At 39.0% G+C, this 21,703-nt stretch overlaps 2 protein-coding genes across 2 annotated transcripts in view; one reads left to right on the plus strand and one right to left on the minus strand.

Annotated features, from left to right (window-relative positions):
- Positions 1-7,915, plus strand: part of TTN (titin) — a 235,050-nt gene extending 227,135 nt beyond the window's left edge. The window contains 4 exon segments of the mRNA XM_064718447.1: positions 65-6,009; positions 6,098-6,251; positions 7,201-7,494; positions 7,617-7,915. Of these exon segments, the coding sequence (XP_064574517.1) occupies positions 65-6,009; positions 6,098-6,251; positions 7,201-7,494; positions 7,617-7,915 (6,692 nt within the window).
- A 4,247-nt stretch (positions 7,916-12,162) lies between these two features.
- On the minus strand, positions 12,163-21,697 carry PLEKHA3 (pleckstrin homology domain containing A3). Its single transcript, XM_064718586.1, has 8 exons — positions 21,438-21,697; positions 19,832-19,948; positions 18,588-18,743; positions 17,804-17,940; positions 16,688-16,852; positions 15,490-15,533; positions 14,801-14,916; positions 12,163-14,036 (listed from the first exon to the last, which is right to left on the minus strand). The coding sequence occupies exons 1-8, from the start codon at positions 21,475-21,477 to the stop codon at positions 13,909-13,911; spliced, it is 903 nt and encodes a 300-aa protein (XP_064574656.1). The 5' UTR covers positions 21,478-21,697; the 3' UTR covers positions 12,163-13,908.
- Between the last annotated feature and the right edge of the window lie 6 nt (positions 21,698-21,703).

A 21,703-nucleotide genomic window follows, 5' to 3' on the forward strand; every position in this document is an offset into this window, starting at 1 on the left:
AGACTGTTGATGCTCTTCTCATGTGCTTTTGGTTACATGTTTTTTCTTCCTCTTTCTATTCCAGTTCCTGCAAAGATTCATTTGCCCAAAAACTTGGAAGGCATGGGAGCTGTTCACGCTCTCCGAGGGGAAGTGGTGAGCATCAAGATTCCATTCAGTGGCAAGCCACCCCCTGTGATCACATGGCAGAAGGGACAAGATCTCATTGATACTAATGGACACTACCAAGTCATTGTTACACGGTCATTCACATCTCTTGTTTTCCCAAATGGTGTTGACAGAAAAGATGCAGGGTTTTACATTGTTTGTGCCAAAAACAGATTTGGAATTGATCAAAAAACAGTTGAATTAGATGTGGCTGATGTGCCTGATCCACCAAGAGGTTTGAAGGTAACTGACGTTTCAAGGGATTCAGTCAACTTAACCTGGAATGAACCAGCTACTGATGGTGGAAGCAGGATCATAAACTACATTGTTGAGAAACGTGCCACAACAGCAGAGCGATGGATTCGTGTTGCACAGGCTCGTGATACACGATACACAGTGGTGAACCTATTTGGCAAGACCACCTACCAGTTCCGTGTAATTGCAGAGAACAAGTTTGGCCAAAGTCAGCCTTCTGAACCTACTGATCCAATTGTAACAAAGGAAGATAAGACCAGAGTATTGAACTATGATGAAGAAGTTGATGAAACCAGAGAAATTACGGCAGCTAAAGCAGGTCACTATTCTACAAAGGAGCTCTATGACAAATACATGATTGCAGAAGAGCTAGGACGCGGGCAGTTTGGCATTGCGCACCGCTGTGTTGAGGCAGCTTCAAAAAAGACTTACCTAGCCAAATTTGTCAAAGTAAAGGGTGCAGACCAAGTTTTGGTAAAGAAAGAAATTTCCATCCTAAACATTGCTAGGCACCGAAATATCCTGTATCTTCATGAGTCATTTGAGAGCCTAGAAGAGTTGGTCATGATCTTTGAATTCATTTCTGGGGTTGACATCTTTGAAAGAATTAGCACAGCTTCATTCGAACTTAATGAAAGAGAAATAGTAAATTACGTACGCCAGATCTGTGATGCACTAGAATTTTTACATAGTCATAGCATTGGACATTTTGATATTAAACCAGACAATATTATTTACTTCACGAGAAGAAGCTCTGTAATTAAAATTGTTGAATTTGGTCAAGCCAGACAGTTGAGGCCTGGAGACAGCTTTAGACTCCAGTTCACTTCTCCTGAATATTATGCCCCTGAAGTACATCACCATGACTTGGTCAGCACAGCTACGGACATGTGGTCAGTTGGTGCTCTGACATACATACTTCTCAGTGGCCTTAACCCTTTCATTGCTGAAACAAACCAACAAGTTATTGAAAATATTCTAAATGCTGAATACAGCTTTGAGGATGAAGCATTCAAAGACATAAGCATCGAAGCCATGGACTTCATTGATCGCCTACTAGTAAAGGAAAGAAAATCTAGGATGACAGCTGCTGAAGCGCTTAATCATGTGTGGCTAAAACAGCAGACGGAAAAGACCAGCACCAAAACTATTAAGACCTTAAGGCACAGGCGTTACTATCAAACTCTAGTAAAGAAGGAGTGGAATACAGTTGTGTCAGTAGCCCGCATTTCCTGTGGAGGTGCAATTAGATCCCAGAAAGGCATAACTGTGGCTAAAGTTAAAGTTGCCCCAATAGACATTGGGCCTATTGCTGGGCAGATAAAGCATAATGTTGCAGAAGAAGGAGGCCATGCCAAATATGTATGTACGATTGAAAACTATGATGAGTCCACACAAGTCACATGGTACTTCGGTATGAGGCAATTAGAAAACAATGAGAAATACGAAATCAAATATGAAGATGGTGTGGCAACCATGTATGTCAAAGATGTTTCTAAATCAGATGATGGTACCTACAGATGCAAGGTGGTGAATGATTATGGTGAGGACAGCTCTTATGCAGAACTTTTTGTTAAAGGTGTGAGAGAAATTTCTGAGCACTACAGATGCAGAACTGTTAGAAAAGTGAAACGACGGGTTGATACTATGAGACTATTAGAGCATCCCCCAGAATTTACTCTGCCTTTGTATAACCGCACTGCCTATGTTGGAGAAAATGTCAGGTTTGGAGTAACTATAACAGTTCACCCAGAACCTCGCGTAACATGGTACAAATCAGGCCAGAAAATCAAACCTGGAGATGATGATAGGAAATATACTTTCGAATCAGATAAGGGTCTTTATCAACTTGTCATCAATAATGTCACTGAAGAGGATGATGCTGAATACAGTATTGTGGCACGCAATAAATATGGTGAAGACAGCTGCAAAGCTAAGCTGACTGTGATTCCGCATCCCCCTCCAGCAGATGCCACACTCAGGCCAATGTTTAAAAGACTTCTGGCGAATGCTGAATGTCAAGAAGGCCAAAATGTCAGTTTTGAGATCAGGGTATCTGGTGTGCCAAAACCAACGTTGACATGGGAGAAAGATGGTCAACCTCTATCCTTTGGTCCCAACTTTGATATAATTCATGAAGGTTTAGATTACTATGCTTTGCACATCAGAGATACTTTACCAGAAGACAGTGGCTACTACAGAGTTACTGCTACAAACAGTGCTGGATCTACAAGCTGTCAGGCTTATCTAAAAGTTGAACGCCTGAAATATGTCAAGCGTGAGTACAAGACAGAAGAAGAGCGGGAGAAACATGTACAGAGGCAAATTGACAAGACCTTACGAATGGCAGAAATCCTTTCTGGGGTTGAAGCTGTTCCATTGACACAAACTGCACAAGAGGCTCTCAGAGAAGCTGCTATCTTATATAAACCAGCTGTTAGCACAAAGACCGTTAAAGGTGAATATGAAGTTCAGAAAGAAGAAAAGAAGGAGAAGGAGGAAAGGAGACTTCGTATGCCATATGAGATCCCAGAGCCTCGCAAACATGCTGCTCTTGAGGAAGATCAGCAAATTAAACACTTTGTGCCTCTGTCAGACATGAAGTGGTACAAGAGGCTGCGAGACCAGTATGAAATGCCAGGGAAACTTGAGAGGACTGTTCAGAAACGCCAGAAACGCATACGTCTTTCCAGGTGGGAGCAATTCTATGTGATGCCACTGCCTCGCATTTCTGATCAGTACAAGCCTAAATGGCGCATACCAAAGCTGACACAAGACGATCTTGAAATCGTGAGACCAGCACGCCGGCGTACCCCATCTCCAGAGTATGAATATCACTATAGACCAAGAAGGCGCTCGCTTGGTGACTTGTCTGATGAGGAATTGCTCATGCCGATAGATGACTACTTAGCCATGAAGAGAACTGAAGAGGAAAGACTGCGCCTTGAAGAGGAGTTGGAGTTGGGCTTTTCTGCTTCCCCACCAAGTAGAAGCCCCCCACGCTTTGAACTGTCTGCCCTTCGATATTCAACTGCAGGAGCACAGGTCAGTTCAGAGGAAGAAAGAAAAAGAGAGCTGAGGTATTCAAGCTATCACATTCCAACTAAAGCTGAGACAAGTGCAAGCTATGCAGAGCTTCGTCAACGTCACGACAGGGCTGCCTACAGACCACCTAAACAAAAGCAAAGAATAATGGATGAGCGGGAGGATGAAGAATTGCTCCGGCCTGTTGGCACTGATCAGCGACTCTCTGGATACAGGAGTGAGCTTAAATATATGGCAGAGGAAGAAAAGAGTAGACTCAGGAGAAGGAGAGAAAGAGAAATAATGGAGATCACATCAGAAGAAGAAGAAGAAATAGAAATGGTGCAATATGCTCACAGGGAATTTTCACCCTCCTCTAAATTACTAAGGAGAAGAAGATCCCTGTCTCCAACTTACATTGAATTGATGCGTCCTGTATCTGAATTAATTCGACCTCGCACACGGCCTCCTGAAGAAAGTGAGAGAAGATCCCCAACACCAGAGAGAACTCGACCACGCTCACCTAGCCCAGTTGGTAGTGAAAGATCTCTCTCCCGGTTTGAGAGGATGGCAAGATTTGATATATTTTCTAGATATGAGTCCATGAAATCTGCTCTGAAAACTCAAAAAACGATGGAAAGGAAATACGAAGTTCTGACTCAGCAGCCTTTCACCCTTGACCACGCTCCTCGCATTACGCTGAGGATGCGCTCACACCGGGTACCGTGTGGCCATAATACCAGGTTCATTCTCAATGTCCAGTCAAAACCAACCGCCGAAGTGAAGTGGTACCACAATGGTATTGAGCTGCAAGAGAGCAGTAAGATACACTTCACCAATACCAGTGGTGTATTAACTCTGGAGATTCTCGACTGCCACATTGATGACAGTGGAACATACCGAGCTGTATGCACAAACTACAAAGGGGAATGCTCTGATTATGCAACACTAGATGTTACTGGAGGAGATTACACTACATACTCTTCCCAGAGGAGAGATGAAGAAGTACCAAGGTCAATTTTGCCTGACTTGACAAAAACAGAAGCATATGCAATCTCCTCGTTTAAGAAAGCATCTGAAACAGAAGCAAGTTCCTCAGTAAGAGAGGTCAAATCAGAAGTGTCATCAACAAGAGAATCACTTTTATCTTATGAACACTATGCTGCTTCTGAAGAAAAAGTCACTGCAGCTGAAAGAAAATCACTGGAAGAAAGGACTTCACACAAAGCATTTAAAAGCACTCTGCCAGCAACAATCCTTACAAAGCCACGGTCAATCACAGTTTCTGAAGGGGAGACTGCAAGATTTTCCTGTGATGTTGATGGTGAACCAGCACCAACAATAACATGGCTCCGTGCAGGTCAGCCTATTGTTTCTTCAAGGCGCTTCCAGGTAACACGAACACAGTACAAGTCTACCTTTGAAATTTCTTCCGTCCAGATATCAGATGAAGGAAGTTACACTGTTGTGGTGGAAAACTCTGAAGGAAGACAGGAAGCCCACTTTACTTTGACCATTCAAAGAACAAAAATTCCTGAAAAAACAATTACATCACCTCCAAGGATCAAATCTCCTGAGCCTCGTGTAAAGTCACCAGAGCCAGTTAAGTCTCCTAAACGAGTGAAATCTCCTGAACCCATCAGCAGTCCCCCAAAAGCTAAGTCACCACCTGCAGACAAAATGGTAACAGAGAAAGTACAGTTACCAACTGCTTCTCCACCAAAGATTAAACAACATCTGAAAGCAGAAGCTCTTGGAGATAAAGTAAAGTTATCCTGTGCAGTTGAAAGCAATGTTTTAAGTGTCAGAGAAGTGGCTTGGTATAAGGATGGTAAAAAACTGAAAGAAGACCATCATTTCAAGTTTCATTATGCAGCAGATGGCACTTACGAGCTCAAAATCCAAGAGCTCATGGAATCTGATAAAGGAGAATATACCTGTGAAATTATTGGGGAAGGAGGTGTTTCAAAAACTAACTTCCAGTTTACTGGCCAAGTATTTAAAAATATCTATTCCCAGGTAAGAGGTGCAACTGAATCTCACAAAACAGTTCAGAAAGAAGATGAGTTACTTATGGTTTCTAGCCAGAAGAAATCAGTAGTGGCAACTGAAGAGAAATCTGCAGTTCAAGAAGTCATTAAAAAGTCAGTTGTTACAGAAGATGTCAGACAAATGAAAGCAGAAATTACAGCTTCTTCAACTAAAATGACAATGTCTGAAGGGCAAAAAGTGACAGTGAAGGCCAACATTCCTGGTGCCTCTGAAGTAAAATGGGTGCTGAATGGAATGGAGCTGAGAAATTCAGATGATTACAGATATGGCGTTTCTGGAACTGATCACACGCTAACTATCAAAAAGGCCAGTAATAAGGATGAAGGTATACTCACCTGTGAAGGTAAAACTGATGAAGGCATTATTAAATGCCAGTATGTTGTGACCCTTTCTAAAGAGCGCTCCAGTGAACCAGCATTCATCATGCAGCCCAAGTCTCAAAATGTCAATGAAGGACAAGACGTGTTGTTCACCTGTGAAGTCTCTGGGGAGCCTTCTCCTGAAGTTGAGTGGTTAAAGAATAATCAACCTGTAAGTAACCATTTAATATGTTTACTTGAAAAAATAGAATTATTAATAAAATTTATCTTAATGAAACCATTTTTGTTCCCCTCCTTAGATTGCAGTTTCATCGCATCTCAGAGTATCTCGCTCTAAAAATATATATTCTCTTGAGATTCGAAATGCCACAGTGAGTGACACTGGAAAATACACAGTCAAGGCAAAAAATTACCATGGGCAGTGTTCTGCTACAGCATCTTTGACTGTACTCCGTAAGTTTGCTTTTCAGATCTTGTGTTCAGAATAGTCACAACTTTTTGCTGTGGTGTGTCTACTAAAATGACTTACAATAAAATCCACTGGCAGTGTTGACTTCAGTATTTTAAGATGTTCATCTTTTTTTTAAATATTACATATACAGCCCTAAAACAGCATTAGAAATCTTTTTAACACCCTGAGTAGCACAGAGGTGCTCTATTACATCAACAGGTGCATGGTAAAAGAAAGCTATGAGCATTTGTTCTAGGATGAGTGTGTTAAGACCTTGGTGCTGGCAATTATTCTTTCTTCTAAAAGGAAAAAAAAAACTATTTACTAAAAATATCTGTTACAATAAAATGAAGTCATTCCACAGTTAAAGGTTTTTATGGCAATTTAATAGAACTGGGTTTACTATTTTATTAGCTATACCATATCCCAGTTCCTAGCATCAAGGTGTGGTTGTGATTTGCTTGCATGACTGTGTGTGGGTTTAAAGCAAAGCTGCAGTGATTGAGATTTCCTGTTGCCCTTTACAGCTACAAAACAATGCAGTGAAATACAGATTTTACTATTCTGTGTTTTTAAGAGCTTGAAAACGTTTCACAGCTTCTACAAATATCAACTGAGCACACACAATTAATTTCTCAGTGTCTAATTCTAGTCATGGTTCTAATAAGAAACACTGTGTGATGACCTGTTTTTTCTTAAGTATGTATGGTTTTCCTTGAAGGTCATACATACTGTAAGTTTTTGCCTATTTTTTAATTTCTAAATTACTGTTTGTGATTTCGGTATCTTGACTCAAATGACTGTAAACAAGTGTATACTCCACTGCAGTTTTCCATTGAAAGCAAAGTATGCCATCTTCATTTCTGTAAAATTAACCATACAGAACTGCATGACTTTTTTAGTTAATGTGATGTTGTTGCTTTTTCCTTCTATGTTTGCAATGCTCCTCAGCTCTAGTTGAAGAACCTCCGAAAGAGGTAGTATTGAAGACCAGTGGCGACGCAAGCATGCACGAAAGTTTTTCTTCTCAGTCCTTTCAAATGGCTTCTTCTAAACAAGAGGCTTCATTCAGCAGTTTCAGCAGTAGCAGCATGACTGAAATGAAATTTGAAAGCATGTCTGCCAAAAGCATGTCCTCCATGAAAGAATCCTTTGTAGAGATGAGCTCCAGCAGTATTATGGGGAAATCTAGCATGGCTCAACTGGAGAGTTCAACTAGTAAAATGCTTAAATCAGGTCTGAGAGGTGAGCATTACAATTATTGGTAGTTAGTGCTTCAGCTATCCTGAAGTAGTCCTCAGAGTAAAGCTGCTTCGTGGCTTAGTGAAAACAGACTAACTTGGTATTTCTTCCCCTATTTTATAAAGGAGTACCACCCAAAATTGAAGCTCTCCCATCTGATATCAGCATTGAGGAAGGAAAAGTTCTCACACTATCCTGTGCCTTTTCGGGTGAACCTGCTCCTGAAATAACATGGTACTGCAGAGGGAGAAAAATTACCAGTCAGGACCAGCAAGGCAGATTCCACATCGAAACCAGTGAAGATCTAACCACCCTGATCATCATGGATGTCCAGAAGAACGACGGTGGACTTTATACTCTGAATTTAGGGAATGAATTCGGTACCGATTCTGCCACTGTGAATATAAATATCCGATCACCTTAGAGAGCTTAATCTGTATTATTTACACTTGTATTTTTACAAGTGATTCATATATGGACTGAAATATCTGATATGTAAATATAAAAGAAAAATATTTTTTTATCTACCTGAACGAGACAAAGTCCAGATCTATACATTATGACTTATAGTCATTATTGACCTAAGAATTTAAACCACTTTTTTCACTGACATGTACATACTGTATATAGCCGAAGTTAACGGTTATGAAGTTTTGTACCATTTATTTTATGACATTTTGAAACGTAACTTTTGGAACTAACAGTTGGCAGGGGAAAGTTTCCTAGCAAACGACTACCCAGCTCAACATTTAACTAATTTTTGCGCCTCAACTCATTGTTGATGTCTAAGAATGCCTCAACAGGTAGAGAGGCTCCCTGTTGAAGATTACCTACACCTAAGACATGATACTGTGCACAGTATTTCATACGTGCACAAATATTTATGTCGAATCAGAAATGTAAGGCATTGGTGATGTTTGCAATTACCCTCCTGTAAGCATTGCTTTAATGTTTTACATTCGATCTGATTATGTCATAATTTTCCTACCTGACTGACAATTTCTGGACAAAGTGCAAGCGGCCAGCACTTTGTTCACCCACTGTGTACTGTTTCTGACATATTGATTGCCTGAATAGCTTTTAAAAAAGTAACATCACCTGGCCATCCCCTTAATCAACAAAGCTATTTAGGTATTCAAGTGCAGCAGCAGTACCCCATCTCGGAGGTTCTTAGGGTGCAGTGAGTGAGTTTGTGTGGTAGTATTAGACACCCAGTAGTCACTTCCAGGCAACTAAGCAATGAACCACAGTTTGAAAACAAACTGTTGCTACAACATCAAATACCAGTCTGCACTTCAATTTGCTTTAGTTCTCCTAATGTAGTAATAGAGCTTAGTAGCTGTTGAACCTCCTTGAGATAGAATTGTTCATTTGAAATAAAGCATGCTTTCTGCACCATAAAGTCTGTGACTCCTTCTTTATTTATTATGCTGCTTTTACAGTTCCTGTACTACACTACAGAAAAAGAGTTGCTGAAACAAAAGATGAGACAGAAATGCAGCTCTCCAATGTAAACCAGGGAGTTAACTGTTGACAATCCAGCCATCTGTTAGAAACAGCCTATCCACCAGCCAGCCTTGGAAAGTTACTTCAAAAAAAATGTTCTTCATAGGTTCCTTATTGACAAAGGATAAATTCTAGCACACGCCTAAACACTCTTACCCTGCTGTTCTTACCCTTCTGTTATTTCCAGGCTTTCCTCTACACCATCTTGGTTTTTTGGCAGCTTCAACCTGTACAGACTAGTTGACCCTAATTGCCTGGACCAACAAGTTGTCACCTGCAGTGGGTGATTAATCAATTCTTCATCCCACAAGTCAGCTGACTTATCTGTCACAGCAAAGCCTGTCTTCACATTTGGGGAGCTGTGGGAGGGGTTGGGATATGTTATCTATGGGGAAAAGAGTATCAAGGTCAAAGGAGCAAGTCTGCTTCTAGAATTCACTCTGTAGAAAAAGCTTGAGAGCAAACACATTCACAGAAATGCAACACTTCAGGAGCTGTAAAATTCTCTGAAGTGGAGCAAGAGCATTACTTAGCAAACATGATGCCATCGCTGTGATTGTCAACATACCACTAACACTAAAAAAAAAACAACACCACGAACAAACTCAAGTTCATCAGAAGAAATGCACCAGATAAAATGTTTAAAAACCTATTCCAAAAAGAATCTTTTTTTATACTTTGCTATAACCCTACCCAGATTATGCAGGAAAGCTAAAAAATAGGGACAAAACAAGGACTAATGTAAAAACAAGGATTTCAGAAAAGCTAAGCTATGGGTCAGGACTAAATCCAAATTTTTTGAAGTGATGGGAGCAATAATTGTAAGTATGAAAGTGTTTAAGAGGGCATGTTATTTCTTCCTTAAGGAGAAAAGAGCTTAAAAATATTAAGTTTAAAAGGCTGTTTATTTTAATCTTTAAACCATTCAAAGAAAAAAAAAACTCAAGAAAGTTTTTAATTCTCATTTCTTTAGATGTTTAAAAACACCCCAACCAACAAACTCAATACAAGAAAAAAATGCATAGGTACAGTCTTGTTTAGCTAACAAGTAACTTGTGTACACAGGCACATAATAAAGCTAACACTAAAAACACACTAGATATTTAATTATCTCAGCAGAAAGAGGTAAGTGATAGGCAGCATCTGCAGATTTAACCATGGCCCCTTCTACACAAAGGCTACTGGAAACTCAATCTCACATGGCCTCTACTGAGTCTCAAAACACTCAGTCAATGAAGAGGAAACACACTGTGTGTTGTTGTATGTGATGGTGTCAGCAAGTTCATCCTGCCAGCACCTCTCTGGCCCAACTCTGCACAGCACTTAAAAGCAAGCACTTTCAGCAGATGAGTCACTCATGTCTAAAAATAGGATTTAAAATACTTAGGGGCTTTGCTGAAACACAGCTTGAATAGATAATGTTGCAGGCCGACCAGCTGAGCCAGTGTTTTTCCACAAGACTGCTAAGCAAATGCTAACCTAGAGTGACATTGCTGAAGTCACAACCCAAAGCTTCGATATTCCAGTGCACAGAACACATCCCTAAGAATAACATTTTTCAAGACAACAGATTAAGCAATCTCTGGGTGAAAAGACATAAACATTTTGAATTATTTACTTATTATATCCAGGTCAAATACTGAGATTTCTAACTATGTAAGCTGACATTTGCTCTCTTAGATAGACAGATCAGATCTATTGTGCTACAGGACCAAATTTATAAAAATATCTCACCACTGATATAGTGTATGAAAGCCTTTGGCACTCATGTTTCCTGAGCGTTGATGCATAAGGAAAAACTTTTTAATAAAGCTCTGTGAGCTGCTGTATAAATCCTTCTATAAAGCTATGTATTTTCCACTAACATTTTACATGTGGCAGCCTGAGAAAAATAACTGTAATGGTGGAGAGTAATAACAACACTGAGAGATTAATTTTATTACATTTTAGCAGGTTTTCAGACATAGACATTTCCTTTATTCAGGTATCACACCGCTTTTAAAAGTTTCTAATTTGCACCAACAGCAGCTTACACTAGAATATTCAGAGATAGGGGTGTTGCAAAACTCAAGTTTATAATTTGTGAAAATGATCTTAACAAAAACAAATAGGTGTGATTTCAGTTTTTAAGTAAGGAATAACATTTTTTGCAGAAGCAACCACTGAATTATTCCTAACTCAAAGATTGCTTTCTCTAAGGAAAAAAAGTTTAAAAAGTGAAGCTGAATTACAAAGTTAAAAGACATAACCTGAATTTACAGTACTTTAAAAGCCCCTAAACACTGAAATCTCAGTAGTCATAGCTCTCCAAATCACTGAATGCCTTACCATTAATTCCTTATAATTGAAGCTGGTAATTTCTAAGCATTCTAATTCTAATTATCTGATGTTAGGAACTTTAGAGATATAACTGAAGTTACTGCTTTTTATCTAAATATATGTCCCATGCTTATATTCTTTAAGTGAAGAAATTTGAGCTAGTTTCAGACTGATCTCAGAAGCACGTGAGATCAAAACTAGAAGTACCAACTACCTATGCTGTTGAGGCTCAGCTCTCATTCTGCACTAGCAAGAATGACACAATCAGGCATTCCTGATAAGCTCTCCCATAAATTTAGAAATTAAATATCTAAGAGCAGCCAGGTATTTTTTAGTCTTACTTTGCATGGATCATTGTGATTCAGCCAGATAATTTTCAGAAATCACTTCTTAATTCCAGTTACCAAAGTATGACAGCATATTATCTCCACTAATTTCACTGAAATACATTTTAGGATGTTTGGCACAGGTATCTATATACAGGCTGATTAAATAGAAACATATCACACATATAAACATAAAGCTGAAATGATGGCTTGGTGGACCTAGAAAACCTCAAAACAGCACTGAAGCAATTACATGCAAATTTTGTGCTTGGATGTGATCACAACAACTTTTGTCCTGTGGCAGTATTTAAAATTATTAGTTACTACTACATTCACTGATCAGTCTCACTTTGTTTTTGCACAACATGGAGTGCAGCCTCTTTTCTTCATAGTAGGTGGAAGCAGAAAAAGGTATCTGTCATTGTGACATATAATTAACACTGCAGAAACTGGCAGAAACCTCCGTGAAGTTTCAAAAAGCACTTCTGACAGTATTATTCAAGACAACACTCTCATTGCAGTATGTAGTTTACTTCTCTGAACATCTTCTTTAATACTTATTTTTACATTTGTCGTGTCATACAGAATACATTAAAGCAAACATTCAGAAAAAAAATGTACAAGCATGTCTGTGGCTGATATGCATATGCCAGTTTGCATGAAAAGTGACAGAACTGAGCACAAATGACAGCTCTGAGCTGGTATACACAAGCCCCTTTTACAAACCATTCCATTCCACTTGAACCTGACAAAATGCTTTATAAACTAGCATTTTATATAAGGCCAACAGCTCATATGTTTTTCCTCAATATTTGGACCTATTTTGATTGAGATAAATCAATATTCCAAAAATTCATAAGGAAAGCTCATATTCCCATCTGCTCTTCCCAGCCTGCTTCAAATCATTTATATACACAAAAGGAAGACTAGTCAAACCAAATTAAAGATCTGATTATAAAAACAGATTTTGGTATGTGCTTGAATACAAAAAACCCTGTACATTTATATAGCAATTGTGTAAATCAAGAACAGTAAATGGCTTGCTTCAAGTGCTCTACAGCTAAGACTTCATAGACCAAGTTCATCCCTAAACAAACACCCCAAAAATCCTTACAAAAGCTTACAATGCTAATATTAACAACCTTCTTGACCAAGGTGCTAGTAGGCACTATTGTACTATACTACTCATTAATTATTAAGAGAGTCAGACTCTGACCTCACTTACAGTTAATGCAAATTTACACTGATGTAACTGAGAGCAGAATCCATCTTCTGGTGTATACCATCCTCAAATGATATAAAGGAGTTGCAAAAACAGACCCTCCCTTTTGTATAAATATGTCATAAATAAAACATATATAGATACAAATATTCATTACTACAGCAGCTTAGAATGGTCTAACATTTCAGCTCTTGTTTTTATCACACTTTGCTAAAAACACATCTTAAGTAAGCAGAGTAAATCTTAACAGCACTGTATTAATTATTTGTGATGCTACACACCCCAGAAACAATTTATGCACATTTTGAAGCTTTCAGTAGATCTTTAGACCTTTAGTAGTGAAAGTAGGTAGAAATTTTTGATGCAAAAAAGAATAAATAAATAAAAACTATTAAATATCCCATGTTTGGTACAAATACTTCATATTAAGTTATTTTTATACATTTGTTTAGAAAAATACACTAAATATTTCTACTTTCATTGCCTAAAAATAAGGACTGGATTATGTATATCCTTGTGTTTTTAAAGGCAGCAATGTCAATTACTGCCAAGCTGCTGGAGCAGAGCCATTAGTGCCCATTCCCACAGCCCTTACACTGGCAAAAAAAAAAAGCCATTGTGGGGCTAATCACAGCTCCAGGTGGATGACCTGCACAAATGACCAAGAGGCCCATGGCACAAGTTGCATTTTCTCCAAAAAAATGAAAACTTTTTGCTGAATTTTATAATGCTTGTTTACTAACATATCAGTCAGACCTCCACACTTTTTTTAAAAAGAGCTGCATTTACAAATGTGGATGCTTATCTGTTAAAGCCATCATTTGTTCCAAAAAATGCACATTCAAACTGTGAAATATTAGGAAAATACTCTTGCAAATAAACTATATAAAGATAAAATACACTTCAAAGATAGTATTTACGTTATTCTATAAAGTGCAGAGAAATCCTTCTAAAAAGGGAAATAACTACTTCCTATAACAACAGTATAATTACAGCAGCTTTTGCATAGCATTATTTATAGAAAATTTAATACTTTCAGTTGCTTCAGGAGGAAAAGGATGTAAGAGTCTCTTCCGGTTCAGATCTCTCCTTTGACACCAATTTACTTTCTTCAGGAATGGTTGATGATACCAGATCTCCATTGACAGCACCTCTAGAACAATGGGCAGATCCTATAAAGAGATCAATTAAGTATTTAATTTTCAATCCAATTTCAAAAGTATCATCCAATCTGTCAATTATTGTATTTGTAAAGTATTTCCTAAATATAATCAATCAGAAGTCAAGTTAAAGTCTGCTAGAGAGGAGTTATAATGGAGTCAATCAGAAGTCAAGTTAAAGTCTGCTAGAGAGGAGTTATAATGGAGTCAAAATGCCAGCAACATTCAGAAGGAAAAACCACCGAAGAACTGACCACTAATTCAGCCCATCAAATCAGAGACTAAATTCTGATAATGACCTTTATTATTGGCAAGGATGTGTGCCTTCAGAGCTGTGCTGTTCTCTACAAAAGGCAAGAAGCCACTGAAATGAACAACCTTTCCACAATGCACTGAGTGAACTATCCCTGCAATTCACAGAAGTCAAAAAAAGGTAATTTCTTCTGTGACAATAACAGGTGTAAAACAGCAATATTCCACATCACTTACCATATAATCATTCATGTGAACAAACATCCCTTTTCTAGATAAGTCTTAATTTTATCTTGCCAGTAATCCCACTGTTCTCAATATAACTACTCCATCTGCAAGATCATTTGTAATATCAACGGAAGCCAGCCCAAGTCAACCAGGTAACAAACTATACAAGTGCTCTGATTTATAATATAGGAATCTTACAAATAAAACATTTTTCCTCATGCCAATGTCAGTGCTGCTCTAAACAAGGAAGTAAATTGTACTGAAAGATACAAAAACTCCCTCCCTTTCAAACTTACTCTGAGACTCTTCAGAAGGTGTATCACTGTAAGATTCTGTATCCGAGTATGTTCTCCTGCGCCGCTGAGAAAATCGGTGAAGAGATGAACCTGGTTCTTTTACAGAGTGACTAATCCTACAAAGAAAGTGAGATCTATTAGCAAGCAAAATCTGTAACAACCCACACAAATTTTATATACCTTAAATTTGAAAAAATTTTGGTTATTTCCCACCCAATCAATTTTATGTACTTTAAATTGGAAATAACTTTGGTGCTCAGATTAAATTGTCAGTATTAATGCTTTTTTGCTAGTCTACCATAGCAGACTAAAAAAAGGACAGTCAACGATCTTAGTTTCACAACTACAAAGCCTGAAAGTGGAAATAAAAATGAAGGAAATAATTTCAGAAACTGAAATACTGACTGAAAAATAATGTTAGTGTTTCAAGCCTCTAATTTCATGAACTTGCCAAAACAAGCCATTCACATAAAGCTTCTAGCATGATGAAATTTTGGTACTGTATTAAAAATAGCAGCTGCCACCAGTAGCTGATAATGTGCACCTTTTGTTTTTAAAATTAGATCAATTTATCAGTTTTAATTTTTTCTCCACGCAAACAATTCGTCTCATATTTTGATTTTAATGCTAGCAAGTTCAGGGAGGTCTTTTGAGACACAAGAAAAAAACTTAAGGAAACAGAAAATTACCTTTCTGAATAGCAAGGACCAGGGTGGCTAATGGAACGTTTCATCTAGGGGAAAAAAAAAATTCCAAAGAACAAACAACACCAAAAATGTCACAAGCTACTCAGAAGAATGATATGGATATCTACATTACACCTTGCTTTATTTACAGTCTTTACAAAGAGAGACTGCAATATTTTTTTTTTAAAAAGCAACCACTCTCAGTTAAAAATCTGATTAAACCATATGAAAATAGATGGATTGCCATCAATATTAAAAGTTTTACACATTCACACAGGAAATAGTTTACTACAAAAAGATGCTACCTCCTGTCTGTAGAATTCCTTCTCTCTTTCACTGAAGCTCCTCAAGGAGTCATTGTTAATTGCTATGATATACAGAAGTATCAAGACATTTTTCCTTTACCAAATGGAAGTTCAAATTCCTCATTACACAATAAAGCCAAATTACGCCTCTTGATTCCTTGTGGTTTCTCTGCTATTACTGTCAAATCTCTATGTATATCAAAGAAAGTTACTATTTTAAATCATAATGATCAGCTTTGTAAGTAAAGTGATTGAAGATAGAGATGAGAGATCCATATGGAAAGAAAGAGGTTCCCACAACAATATTGCACAATACAGCTCATCTTGGAATACATACACAGAACTGAGAAAGCATTTGATTCTCCATACATTGTCCTTCTAAGGGAATTAATTAATAGTGAATAGTTATGCAAGTAACATATTTATCACGATATATCTTTTTGTTAAATAAGGGAATGATATATTAATACAAACATCTTAAATTACATACACTGAAATATATGCTATCTTGCTAAAGTGCTTTAAGTCACAAACCAGTTAAGCAAGAGGTGAAGTTATGCAATTTTTATGATCAGTGTATAGTTAGTACTCTAAAAAAACCAAACAGTTGAACTGAGGAAAAGTTAAACCTCATTCATTTATGAGATACCTCATTACAGGGCCTTGACATGTATGATAAACTACTCTGATGATGTAAAGGCTAGCAAACTGCAAAGCAAAGGACTAAGAACAGAAAACTGATTTATATTTGGGACCAGTACTGACTTATAACTCAATCAAGATTTCAACTGTGAATATCATAGCATGTAACAATAGCACAGCATTCTGCCACTCCTCCCCCCAGTCTAACCACCAGGATGACACTTAGAAAAGATAATATTTCAAAATGTCAAAACCATTTGAATAGGTGATGGTGACACAGGAGAAACCAAGGGATCAGGGTGAGGCAGCTGGAACATTTCTGGCTTAAACTTGGCATTAGCAATCTTCACACATTCTTCAAGTGTTGTGATAAATGTATTACATGTGGCACTAAGCAAGGAAGAGGCTTCATTCATGTTCTGAAAGTAAATGAAAGCACAAGCATAAGCAAGGAAAAAAAAAAATATTCAAATACAACTTTCCTCCACCACCTTTCCCAGACACACTAGTCTCCCTCATTACCACTAAGAATTTATATTTCCCATTTTTTTAATCAAATGTATGCCTTACCATAAGGCAAATTTAAGAAAACACATGTGACAGCATTGCAATTTCTTTCTGACATCTGAATTTCTTTAAGGTACCAGCCAACAATGCCTTACTGCAAAGCTTGTCTCAGAGTGACTAACTGGTATCAGAAGATCATTCAGTGAAACAAATGAATTGCAGCAGAAGGTGTGAACAGTTTTCTCACTCTAGAGCAAGGAGCTGCAGGTCCATTTCACCTACCTAAACTGAAAACTTGCTCTGTTGTCACTGTCAACCCCTACCTTTGCACTAAAGGACCAACAGCATTATTCACATGCTGCTCAAGAGTGCAAAGAATGAAGTCATTCACAGTTTCCAGTCCTTTCATTCAAAAGCAGGAATACATTCTAACATTGTACTTGCACACATTCAGAAACAGATATCTACACTGCATGTTTCCAATGCCTGGAACACTAGCTTTCACTGATAAGAGAATGGAATACCATCCCACAGAAGAAAGTAAGAATGGACAAACTAAGATTGTTTCAACTACTTGAACAGAGATGCAAAACAAGACAAAATATTGTATTTCTCATATGATAGTTCTACTGGCCTTTCAACCAAATGGCTGAGGAACACAATTGGTTCCTAACACCTGGCACAATTACAGTTAAACCATCCAGGTACTTTACACACAGAAAATCACTATTAGTACATCTACACACAAGCATTCAAAAATTGACATGAGCACTGGGGAGATTAATAAGGTTTAAGACAACAACAGTAACTTGTCGTGAGGTGTATTATATAATGGAATGACAAGTAATTCTAGAATTGTGCACCTCAATGCTGGGGGGAGAGCGAGTCTCATCATGGTGAACAAATTCTTGTATGGTATGAACTTGCTGCATCAAAAGATCACAGTAGAGACGAAGTTCTGACATTTTGGTTTTAAGAGATTCATTGGTCTCACTTATTTCTATGGAAAAAAATGGAAATATCAATTTATTGCATACAATGTACATACACATTGTAATATTTAAGCACTTTTCACTTAAAGATCAATTTAAAAATCCACTTAAACCTTCACTTGATTTTGAGGAAAACTGGATTCTACAATGAATCAAGAATTACACTTGAAGCAAACAATACTTTTGGATAACTGGTGCTAATTTAATTGCTATTATGAAAAAGACACATTATCAGAAAAAATAAAGTTGAAATCTTTCTTGGCTGCTATGTAATGTTGAAAAAAATAATGGATAAAACTTATGTCACCCACCAGAACGGCTGGAAACAGGTACATTAAGCCTTTCAAGAGAAATTATGGAAAAAGTAATAGTTACTATAAAGAGTTAATATAACATCAGAAATGAAATGTCTTCACAACAACTACAAACAATATGTTTATTCTAGTGACAACAACACCTTGTAGCATTTCAGCTTCTTCAGATACAAGAGATCAATGCAGGTGACTTCTAACTCTAACACTGAGGGGGAATTTACCATAGTGACGACTACAAATAATTACAGTTTATATTAAAAGACTTTGCACCACAACATTTATACTATGATTATTGGAAGAAGTGTTACCTAGTAACTAGTTACTCTAGGTAACATACATACCTTTTTCTTTTTTTGTTCTGGTATCTGCTAAACAGGCTTTGGCACTCCCCAGTGCCACCAGCCATCTTTGCCTTTCAGCTGCATTAACTGCTTTCATATAGAAATGCTGCTCCCCTGGGATGATTAGCTCCATTCTTGTGTTGTCTGTTGCATGAACTTGTGATAGAAGAGAAAAAAAACTGAAATAATAACCTCAACTGAGTAACAATCATTTATTAAATAGTGCTCAAAGTGTTTTAAAATGCTTATGATAATCCCACAGTAATACAGTAAATCACAAAGCACCACTGTTAAGTAAGGAAAAGCCCAAAGCTGCTCAGCCTTTCTCCCCCTTTTCTTCACAAAAAGAACAAAATAACAAGCAAAATCAAGTAGAATGGCAAAAAGAAAAAAAAAATTTACAAGTGATCCTCCCCTCTTTACATTTTACTGATTTCATCTACACTAAAGAAACACTAACAAAAAGGAGCTACCACATGAAAAACTAATTGGGCCACTTGGTGGGCCATGTAAAATAAGTTCCACTTTTTAATATGAAAGTACCCACATCACAAGCTGAGTCACCTGTGAGGACCTGGAAAAAATTCATAGTCAACAGCAATGGGAAGCTAGAAAACACCTTGCTATTAGCAAAGGAGGCTGACCTACAGTTAGGAATACTCTAAAGACTAAACTCTTACTTCAGAACAAACCATTCACTTACTGTCTGAAATACACCCATCACCTGTGCATGTGTGCAGCTGCCAACAGTGACAAAAGTACAAAGTACTCAGGAAACCAAAAGACTAAACACTTCTGGTTTAAAAGAATTGCCACTTTTGGATCATTGCTGCTGCTCTTCTGGAAAACTGGCTTTCATGATTCAGTCTCTATCCCTGCTCATAAGAGGAAAGAGCAGTAGAACTAAGCAGCTAGCTAACATAACTTTAAGCATGAACCATGTGCACATAACTATTAAAAACAAAAAGTAACAAATGGTGTGTTCTAAATCTCAACACAGAACTCTATTATAATACATTAATAATTATTATTTGTGCTAATGAATAGTATTAATATTGATAATATTAATTATTAATATCTGTGATAATTCATTATTATCGATGAACTATGAAGCTGACACACTGGACTATAGGTAAACAAAAATAGAGGAGGAAAAACATGTGATGCAAAAACGTATGGTTGGTGATCTTTTCTATTTCCATGGCAGCTAAAATATTCTCAAGCAGAAATCTATTAATTCTTACCTTTTATTTCACACACAGCCATCTTTATACTTCCTTTGCTGCCTTTGCAAACATCATCCTGGGAATCATAGTATGACAATATCCCATTGTCTAAAACAAACCACCGAGGCTGCCAACCTAGGGAGACCAAAAATGTGAAAGTTTAGTCTAATTCCTAAATTGTAAATAAAATGAATCTATTTGGCTGATAAAACATTAACAAAAGAGGCAAACATTAAATTATTCTTGTAACACACCAGGAAGAAATCATCTGTGCAGTCTGAAGACCAAAGCCACTCAATAACCAGACTACTGTTATATGGAAGCCCATGGAAGGGTTCTGAAGTTCCCTGGTTTAGAGGACTACTGGCTTCCAGCAGAAGTTTGTTGCAGGCTAACAGTCCATGGTATGTATAGCATTCACAGCTACTGTTGAGTATTTGCTTATTAAATAACAGACTTAAAGAGGAGCAAACACCACAAGAGTTCATTATCCATTTATCTTTTGCGGCAGCAACGTTTTCAGTAATGTAAGTGAAAGTGACAACTTTCATTGTTTTGGAAACAACTTTGTGCTCATTCTTTCTCTCATAACCACAACCTTTCCTCTATGTGTTTTCTCTATAGTTACTGTGAAGAAGAGACAAAGACATCAAATATCTATTTAATTACAGTACAACTGCTTCCTTTTACAAGAAAGGCAATTATGTATCTGTGGACACATAACTGCTCTGAAAGATGCAAGATTTCACTCTGTACACTTCATATGACAGCACATCCATACAATCCTCACAACGTGGCCCACATTTTATAACCCCTCAGAACCAACTTTCACACCACTTAACACTCACAACCTGCATATGCTGAAACAGAATTCACCACATGAAGTGCTGAAGAACCAGAGGGCAAAGAAGATACTGCCACAGCAGTGTAATAAGAGGCACGATAAAGCATGATTCAATGCTGATCTGTTTGGGAGAGTCCTATCACAGTGACAGGGGAGAAACGTTTCACCTTGACACCAGTGCCTGCCCACTGCCTGCCCCAGAGGGAGATGGTGTCTCTATTACAGCAGAGGATCAGTCAAAGAGAACAAGGCAAATGCTGATATTCGGTGCAGAACTTTTTGTCTGCAGCGTCTCCAAAAACACATTTAACGAAACTGATGTTCATCATGCGCTTTCCAGGCTGGGATACAGGAGCTCCCTGTCCCGCTGAGAGTCTCTGACTAACTCGGCAAGGCGCAATCCAGGCGGCGAGAGCGGCTCAGCAGGCCAGGGCCGGCACAGCTCCGTGCGGCTGCCGGGGCAGTGGGTTCACCCGGCCCGGGCCGGCCCGGCCGCCGCCCGCACCGGGCGAGAGCGAGGAGCGCTGGCCCCCTCGGCCCGGCCCCGGAGCCGGCTCCAGGCCACCGCCGCCCCAGGGCCGCCTCCGTGGCGACGCTCGGCTGCTCTCCGGGGCTTATCTCCGAGCACCAATGCCTCAGCCAACGCGTTACCGACAGCTCCGGCCGGCCGCAGCACGCCGGCAGCCCCCGAGGCTCAGCAGCAGCAACAGCAGCGGCGCATCACGGCCGCAGCCGAGCCGAGCCCCAACCGCCGCCCCCGGGCCCGGCCCCCGCGCCTACCCGCTAGATAGTTGGTCCACTTGTACAGGACCCCCTCCATCGCTCAGAGCCCGGCGCCGGGCCGCATCCTCCTGCTCCGCCGCGGGGAACGGGCGGCCGCGGCCGCCGCGGGGATGGCGCTCCCCTCCCGGCCCCACCGCTGCCTCCCCCGCGCGGAGGCGGAGCCGCTCAGCTCAGGCGCGGCGGCCGCGGCGGCTCCGGCGGCGCCGCTCGCCCCGCGGGGCGCTCTGCGTCCCCCATGCGCGCCCGGCCGCGCTCCCGAGCCC

Source organism: Zonotrichia leucophrys, chromosome 7, assembly GCF_028769735.1.
Source record: "Zonotrichia leucophrys gambelii isolate GWCS_2022_RI chromosome 7, RI_Zleu_2.0, whole genome shotgun sequence".
Taxonomy (NCBI): Eukaryota; Metazoa; Chordata; class Aves; order Passeriformes; family Passerellidae; genus Zonotrichia; species Zonotrichia leucophrys.